Source organism: Cotesia glomerata, linkage group LG1, assembly GCF_020080835.1.
Source record: "Cotesia glomerata isolate CgM1 linkage group LG1, MPM_Cglom_v2.3, whole genome shotgun sequence".
Taxonomy (NCBI): domain Eukaryota; kingdom Metazoa; phylum Arthropoda; class Insecta; order Hymenoptera; family Braconidae; genus Cotesia; species Cotesia glomerata.
This window is the reverse complement of record NC_058158.1, coordinates 6,693,770-6,703,151: the sequence shown is the minus strand read 5'-3', so window position 1 is coordinate 6,703,151 and position 9,382 is coordinate 6,693,770. Positions and strand designations below refer to the sequence as shown.

General features: G+C 30.0%; 1 protein-coding gene across 1 annotated transcript; it reads left to right on the top strand.

The window, feature by feature from the left end:
• Positions 1–5,200: 5,200 nt before the first annotated feature.
• On the top strand, positions 5,201–7,943 carry LOC123273765 (esterase E4-like). Its single transcript, XM_044741244.1, has 9 exons — positions 5,201–5,452; positions 5,516–5,804; positions 5,892–6,077; positions 6,140–6,342; positions 6,443–6,599; positions 6,668–6,988; positions 7,055–7,199; positions 7,260–7,465; positions 7,915–7,943. The coding sequence occupies exons 1-9, from the start codon at positions 5,201–5,203 to the stop codon at positions 7,941–7,943; spliced, it is 1,788 nt and encodes a 595-aa protein (XP_044597179.1).
• The last annotated feature ends 1,439 nt before the right edge of the window (positions 7,944–9,382 follow it).

The window sequence follows — 9,382 nt, the reverse complement described above, 5'->3', positions numbered from 1 at the left end:
GAAATTTTGAGTTTCGCATTTAACAGGAGCTGTATTTGGGCATTTTCTGATATATTTTCGTGTGTCACAATTTATTTGATATTCACAGAATTTTTTAATAGGAATTTCGTTTGGCCAAATTTGGAAATTTTTGAATTCCAAAAAATTGCTTGAACAAAACTCCTGTTAAACAATTATGTGAGCATCAAATAAATCCTGACACATCAAAATATCTCAGGAAATGCCCAAATCTAATTCCTGCTAAAAGCGGAACTAAAAATTCCAATTTTAAAAGGTTACACAGAAAAAAAAATGTTCTTGAATCAAGTATACTTATATTTTTGAAGAGCTTAATATTCTTGGTTTGAGTAGAAAAATTCTAGATTTAAGGAAATTTTACTTAATTCAAGAATTTTTCGTCTTGATTCAAGACAATTACACTGATAGAAGGATTTATTTGTATTAAAAAAATATTTGTTAATAGTTAACAAATCATTTATTAGAGACCATTTTTTAGTATCAAACAAATATTTCTTAGTATTTAAAATGATTTGTTTGTATTTAATAAATCTGATATTCATTTATTAAATATTAATAAATCTTTTTAAATACTAAGAAATATTTGTTAAGGACTAAAAAGTGGTCTCTAATAAATGATTTGTTAAATATTAACAAATATTTTTAACTATAAACAAATCCTTTTATCAGTGTACCCTTTTCAAAATTATATTCTTGGTTCAAGAATTTTTCTCTTGAATCAAGTTAATTTTTTTTTCTGTGTACTGGGTACTTTTAGAGATTAAATTTTAAAGCACCCTAATATATATATATATATATATATATATATATATATATATATATATATATATATATATATATATATATATATATATATATATATATAACAGCGATCCTAATTACCATGATTGAATCTCAGATTTAAGATCAGACAATGATTGGTAGGGCAGGCATCCGTCAATTACTGGTGGCATTGGTCTCTGGCGCTATCTACATCGCAATTTCTCGGTTCCTTAAATCCTTTAGACCAAGCATAACAGTGGAGATAGATGCACCGATTAACCATCCTTACACTGACCACCTGACCCTACGGTTTTCGTCGTGTCGGACATTCGTATTCGGTAAAATAAATTTCCTTAATTGAGCATCTAGCGGGCGGCGATTTAATTCTGGCGGGTCTGACTATTTAAGTAGTATTCGATTTATTCCCAATTTCACGAGCAAACTCATCCCCCGAATCTTCCTCTCTTTGTTTCGCATTTTATACAAACATATGTATGTAAAGCGTGCGTATATGTATATATTTATTTATTTACTCATAGTTAAGTCGTGGCTGTATAACGAGGAGAGAAGGAAGGCAGAGACACTTAACTGGAAAAAGGACACGGGGATACAGGGAGTAGATAAAGAGTGTATAACGAAGGAATAAAAAATAAAATAAAGTGAGGAAGGAAAAGAATTCAGCGGTGAACTTGGGTGGAAGGTAACGAAGCTTTTTTTGCGCCTCTTGAGATATCCTGTCCCTCAGCCCAGTCTCAACCTCAGCCGTTGCATTAGAATGCCGTCCTGCCAATTTAGGACGCACGAGACCCGTATTGTGGTGTGCTCTGCTCTGCTCTTCTGTTATGTTGCGGTGTGTATATATAATAGAGGAGGAGTAAACGCAGACGCAGGCGCAGAAACGTTCAATTAATTAAAAACAAAACAGACCCGAGGACACGTCAATCTTATTTGACTCGGCGAAGGGACGAGAAGTAACAGCCAAAGAAAAAGGAGACAACGGTACAGCCGGAGGAATAAGGTCCTTGGTCCCTTGCTCCCTTGCTCTTTAAGGAGGGTTTTAGAAAGTTCAAGTGAATAAGACTTAATGAATAAAAGAGAGAGTAAGAATTACTTGTTACCGTGAATCCAAAATCTTTAATTATCTCTCTGTTTGTTGTCTGGTATTTCAATTTTTTATGGTATTTGTTAAGTTTAAATTAAATTTATTGACGAGATAAAGAATAAAAAAAATCACACAGAGTAAACTTTTGTTCTTGAACATATTTAAAAATTGTTCCTAAATCATCTTACCCTCCTTTTAATGCAAAATATTTAGAAATAATTCTTTGACAGAAAAAAAAAATTTTTTTTTATAATAATGTCCCGTTATATCCTAATTTTTTCATTTAGCAACTGCAATTACGTAATTACAAATGGAAGCAGCGGAATTATTTATTTATTTTATTTCAGTAAAAGCAAAATAACAATTCAATTTACTACTGATAATTAATAATTAAATCGGTGGATTTTTTTTAATTACTGCAGATGAAAGAGATTGAAGTGAACGAAAGGGAATTTATTAATTAAGACAATTACAACTTTTAATATTTTTTGTTTAATTACTGAAATTTTAATTGAGAGTTAATTAACTTTTTATTAATTACTAGGATTGTTTAATCATTTATTTCTTATTCTGATTGGAAAATAATTGAAACTGTTTCACAACTTAATTGATTTGATTGTCGATTTTGTATGAGCCGCATAATTAATTTTTTTCGCACTAATTTATCAGTGATGTTTGCGTTAAAAGTAATAACATACAGTATAGTAAAAAAATTTTATGCATTAAGTTTATATAAAAATTTTTTTGAGAAAATAAAAATATATTTATGTTTTAAATGCAAACTTATGATACCTTAATTGGATATGCATACCTGACTCCGTCGTCTCGACTGATGCATATGATACTCTAATATATACACACATATTTATTTATAAAAAAAACATAAGCTCGTCAGTAGGCTAATTAGTGCTACAATTTGAAAAGTTTCTTTACATAAAATATTTAAAACAACATACAAAATAATAATAATAATAATAATCTCTGCTCTTATAAATACACAAAGATTCGGTGTCGTTAAAAGTTTAATGAGTACACAATCAAAATAAATATTCTAGAGGAATTCAATTAAATAAATAACGACATGCACTCGTAATCCATCAGCAGGTAACAAAAAACGCAAACTATCTACCACGCAAATTGGTATATGTTTCAATTTAATTTTTTATAGACAAAATAATAGACAGAAGTTTAAATAATCACAATAACTTTCCAGTGTTTTTCAGAACGGCGATGTAAACATTTTATAATAAATCGGTCTTGTTACTTTAAAAAGTTTGTTTTTGCCTGAGGTCACTTCATTAGATCGCCGCCGCGTCGCTCCACGGTAATTAGAAGTTTTACTTCCTTTTTTTTTTTTTTTCTTGACCACGTTGTCATTTCTTTTCATGTACATTCGTTACTCTTTTTCCCTCTTTCCCAGTACCTCTAAGTCCCAGTCTGGGACGACGTTTAGTTCCGTAATGATGTTGCTGGTTAGATATATATAATAGTCATAAGTATATCTAAAGCTCTTGTTACCAAGATTTATCATAGGATAATCATTTTTTTATAATTAATACAATTATTCTCTGGATCATTCATAAAAAAATAATCAGTTGAATGAATAACTAAAAATTATATTGTCACAAAAATTTTTCATTTAAAAATTTTAAACTTTAATATTTTAATAATTCTTTATTTTATAGGTGTTTTTTTTTTTTCAAAAAACATCTTTTTTAACCTAAGAAACGTCGTTTTCAATTATATTTGTGGCATAAGTATTCTACTGTCGCCATCTTTTAGCACTTTGAAGAAACATAATCGATAGTTAAATAAAACATTTATAAATTTGTTCAAATTTCGTAAGCTGTTAGTAAAATTATAATATGTTAAATAATTAAAGAAATTAAAAAAAAATTGTTTTTCACAATTTTTGAAAAGTAACAACATAATTTTTTGGCAATAAAAATAAAAATGATAAAATAAGAGTAAAAATAAATAAAAGAAAGAATTAAGACTCTGAAGCCATACAGAGAGCAAAGAAGTATCGAAGAGATTTGAAAGATGATGTGAGAGAGTGGGTAAAAGTGAGAGGAAGAACTGAGGGATGAAAGTGTGTAGAGGGTGAAACGCGAAAGGAGGTTTGGAGAAAGGGTGGAGTTTGCTAATTACGCGCGCTCTCTCTAATGAATAAGCTCTAATGAACCACTTTCTGTTAATTAAAGGCCGCCTCTATCCCTCCCCACTTGACGTCGGCCACCCTTTCCAAGCTCCCTTTCTCTCATTTCAGCGGCCCCGCAACCCCGTTCACTCTCTTACCCTCTCAACCCCTTCCGTCTGACCGCATCCACCATCCAAAGGAGAAGGCTTAACGAAAAGAGCTTCAATGTGTACGCCGGGAATCGCTATGGTACCAGTTATATTCAGCTTAATGTGTGTAAGTGTTTTTGTGCTTACGTACCTTTAATGAGTATGAGCCATGCGTGTGTTTAAATATCTCGGTATGTGTATGTGTGTGTGGAAACTCAACACGCGTGCTTCGAAAAGCTGTTGCAAGTAAATATGAGTGCATGTGTAATTATTTATGGAGGCAACTAGACCTCAGTATATATGCGCTTCTATTTATTCGTTTTTCTTTTTTTTGATAGTATTATATACAGAAAGAGTGAGTAATTGAAAAAACTGGATGGTGAATTTAGAGAAAAATAAATCAAGTTGAAGATTAAGTACGGTACTTATTTTTTTTTGCAATAAAAAGATTCGGTGATTGTTTATTTTTTTTTATATTTATTATTAGTTATCATTACTTTTTATAAATTTCTTTAAAAAAGAAAATGAGTTTTATACTCTTACCAGGAATTTAGTACATATTTTTATTTATTGATTAATTATTTTTATTTTATTTTTAAGAAGTTATGATTAATATTTTTGATTTTTTTTCAACAATTAATATTGGTAGTATAGTTTACAATAATCAAACAAAAAGTAAATTATTATTGTTACTTAAAAACTGTCACTATAACTGTAAATCCCGAGTAATTTGAATTTATTATAAAATAATAATTAATGTTATTTATAAGCCGAGTCGTAAACTTTAATACCTTCCTGAAAATAAATAAAGTTCTCAGTAAGACTGTAAATAAATAAAATGTCAATTAACTAAGATAATTAAATATATAAAAAATTATAAAATAACTATTGACTTAGTTAGATCGAGTTTCTTCGAGTGTTATCATTTTTTGACCAAACAGAAATATTTATTTATTCATTTATATGCCAAGGCCAGAGATAGAAATAGAAATAAATTGTAGAAAAAAATTTTTTGAGCATAGAATAAAAATGTTTTCTTTGACCAAAACTGTTTCAGACTTTATGAAAAAAATTTTAAAATCAAAAAAAATTTTTCTGCCCACGAATAAAAATACCCTCACTCATATTTCTCAGACGAGATTAATTTGGAAAAATCCTATAATTGAAGTGCAGCAAGGACTGCTGCGAGGAATCAAAGAAGATAATATCAATGGAAAAAGTTTTTTCGCATTTCGCGCGATTCCGTATGCGAAGCCACCAGTTGGAAAGTTACGATTCAAGGTTTGTATAGACAACATATTAATTTAAACTTTTGACACTGTAAAAATATAATTTGATGATTAGGATCCAGAACCAGTTGAAACGTGGTCTGGAATTAGAGATGCGATTAAATATGGCAATAAATGCGCGCAAGTTATTTGGATCAACAGGAAAATAAGTGGAAAGGAAGATTGTTTGTATCTCAATGTTTTTACAACGAAATTGAACCCAGAGGTACCGAGAGCTGTTATAGTTTGCATACACGGTGGAAATTTCGTTTGTGGATCTGGCGACGATGACATTTTTGGTCCAGATTATCTTGTGGAAAAAGACATCGTTGTAGTAACTCTCAATTACCGTGTTGGAATTCTAGGTCGATATGAATTTTTAATGTTGAACTTACTATGTTGAAAAAAATTAAAGAAATAGTCTTTAAAAATGATTAAAAAATTGGTTGCAGGTTTTCTGAACCTAGACGATGAAGAAGCATCCGGAAATCAAGGACTCAAAGACCTAGTAGAAGCTTTAAAGTGGCTGAAGCAGAATATTTCAAAATTTGGTGGGGATCCAAATAATATCACACTTTGGGGCTTGAGTGCAGGGGGTGCATCCGCTCATTATTTAGCTCTTTCTCCACTTGCTCAAGGTTATTAATACATAATTAGTCATATAAAATAGATTGAACCACTAATAGTTTTTTTTAATTAGGGTTATTTCATAAAGTCATCATGCAAAGTGGCGTCGCTATCAATCCGTGGGCTCGTGCGCCGGATGACATGAAGGAAAAAGCTGAAAAAGTATCAGCGAAACTTAGAGATAGGATCACTGATCCAAAAAAGTTGGTCGAGTTTCTGCGAAAGATCGACCTCTATGAGCTAATAAAAGCTCAGGAATCACTCTGTACATGGAAGGTATCCAAAATTTTAAGCAAGATCTGGAGATTTTCCGTTGATTTTTTTTTTCAGTTTATGATTTGATTTTTTGGATAAATAAATTAAATGACTATTTTAGGACAGAATGTTTCTCATAAATCACTTCGGGCCGTCAGTAGATTCAAAATCAGAAAATCCATTTTTAAAAGTTCCAGTAGAAGAAGCAGCTATGTCAGGCATCAAAGTACCGTGTATTATCGGCCACGTTGCTCATGAAGGAATATATAATCTTTCCGGTACAGTTTTTTGATTAATTTATTGATGCAATGAGAGAGTAAGAAGATAAAGAAAAGTGTTTTTCCAGAAATTAAAGATGAAAATTATCGGGAAATAAATGATAACCAAGAAGAACTACTGATACATCCGCACTCAAAAAAAAATTTGGAAAACCTAAATATCACATACAAAGATTTAAAACAATTTTTCATGGATGATAAGGAAATTTCACCGCGAAATATAAAAGATTATTTGAATTTAATAACTGCTGCACACTTTGTGATTGATATTCAACGAGCTATTAAAATTCAGTCCCAAATTACGGAGGTGCCAACTTATATGTACAAATTTGACTTTTATTCTAAAAAGACATCTATTATGCAGAAAATACTGAGAATTGATATAGAAGGTAAACAGAGTTTAGTTAAGAAATGATCTATTTTTCAATTAAAAAAATTTTGTTTTTAATTATTAGGAACATGTCATGTTGAAGACTTGCCTTACATATTTTATCCAAAGTGGTTCACAAAATTTGGACTTAAACCTTACGCGCCCGACTCTATTGAGTTTTTGAACCACCAACGATTTTTGGATCTATGGAGTAATTTTGTCAAAACTGGGTACGTATTTCAAGCGAAATAATAATTTTATTGATCAATCTAACATTGACTTTTTGACAGTGATCCAACTCCAACAATATCTAAAATTCTTCCTTTTAAATGGCAACCAATCGATACTTCAACTCAATTAAATTGTTTGAAAATCTCAAAAGAGTTTTACATGACCAAAAAGCCATTTATTCTTAATCAATTAGCGGAGAAAAATAAAGTTAACCTTCACAGAAAAAAAAAATTTCGTTCTGGTAACCTAACTGTAGAGTTACCACAACTATACACAGTTTACAGTTCGTTGTAGAGTTACAGTAACAAAATGTTATTTAGTTCTGATAACTCAAAGTTGTTGAGAGTATTTATTGATATAATTAAGAAAATAAGATAATTTTGTGACGACCATATTTTTATTTTACAAATAATTTTTATTTGTAATATAAGTTCTATTATTATTTTATTTCTATTATAATACTATTCTTATTTGTCATATACAATTATTGTTGGCAATATAAATTCGTTCTGCCGCATTTATTTATTAAATTATCAATGCTAAATCGTAAAAAAAATTATTAAACAGATTGCCAAAAATTTGTTATAGTCTCAGAACGATCTTGTAGAGTTGTGAGAGGTAAATTTTTTTCTCCGTGTTCTTTGAATTAAGAGATTTATTTTCTGCGGAAGAAATTGATTATACTTACAGATGTATAATTAAATCTTATTTTAGACAGTTTCTTATCAGAAGAAAGCGACTGAATTGGAGTATATTAATTAAGGCGAAAGTGATTATGATTAATATTTGAAAGAAATAAAAAAATAAAAAAGTAAATGAATATAAATAGAATTCATTGAAAGAATTTTATTGAAAGAGCATTTCTAATAAACGTACACAAAAGTTTTTTTGTACGTCTAAGTATCTTATTTATTTTATATGTGCGGCTTTTATAGAAATCTTCTATTGACGGTGTGTGTAATGCGCTGATAATTGACACGTATAAAACGAAGAAATGGCTTCCACCCATAAATTTAGTGATCTAATGAGGCATTTGCTATTCAAACAGAGTCTCATTAACTCATTCGCACTGAGCGATTATTTTTTGTAACCAATTTTACTGGTGCAACTTTATAATTGGCCGCCTTCTGCGCGGTCTCTGGAGCCATTCTACCGGAAAATACATTGCGAGTGGACGACGGGAACAGAGGAGCGGGAATGGAAAAACTTGAAGGAAAAGCGAGAAATTAAATGAGACGAGTAGTGGGGCTCGGGTTGAATATAATACATAATGGTTAAGTATATGTATACGTATAATATAAAAATAAAAAGTATAATAATAAAAAGAGAGTGATTCACAGCGCGGTAATTAACTTCGTTCATTAGCTGAAATTGTTTAACGCACCTCCGGCCACTAGCTCATTTATGCGTGATATTCGCCTCGAGTAAAATACCCCAAGCTCGCCACTTTTTACTTAGACTTTGACTTTCGCTTATATTAACAAGCTTCTCTTTCGCTAATTAATCCAACAGGCTTTTGTAAACTACTCGAAATTCTCTAATGGTTTTAATTTCATTATTATTATTATAATTATTAACTTGTTAAATAAAGTATTATTTTATCAACTTTTTTACATATTGCTAATTATCGAATAATGGTCTGCTTTATTGAAATAATGTGCAAACTTTTATGACAGTTACATCTGGGTGATTAAATTATTCAATTCCATTGCAGTTTTTAGTTTCAATTATTTTTTCTTTCATTGAAATAAGTCATTACTTAAAGAATCGAATTTTCTTTAATGAATTGTAACATTTATCAAGAAATTTAACATCACACTACACTTTGAATTTAACAAAGGTAATGATAAGTAAGTACGTATTTATAAATATACAGAAAAAAAATTAACTTGAATCAAATAAATATTTTTGAAGAACATTAGCTTTTTGATTTGAGCAGAAAAATTCTTAAGCTAAGAAATTTTTCTTGGCACAAGAAAATTTCTTATCATTCAATAATTTTTCGTCTTGATTCAATACTATGAAACTCTTCAAAATTATTTTCTTGGTACACGGAGAAAAAAGTGTTGCTATTATCACGATACAGTATAGTGATGATCACGATCCACGTATGACTATACTTTAGATGCGCATATGTCCAATCTAGTAGATCGTGATTATCACGATCCACATGGATTCGAAT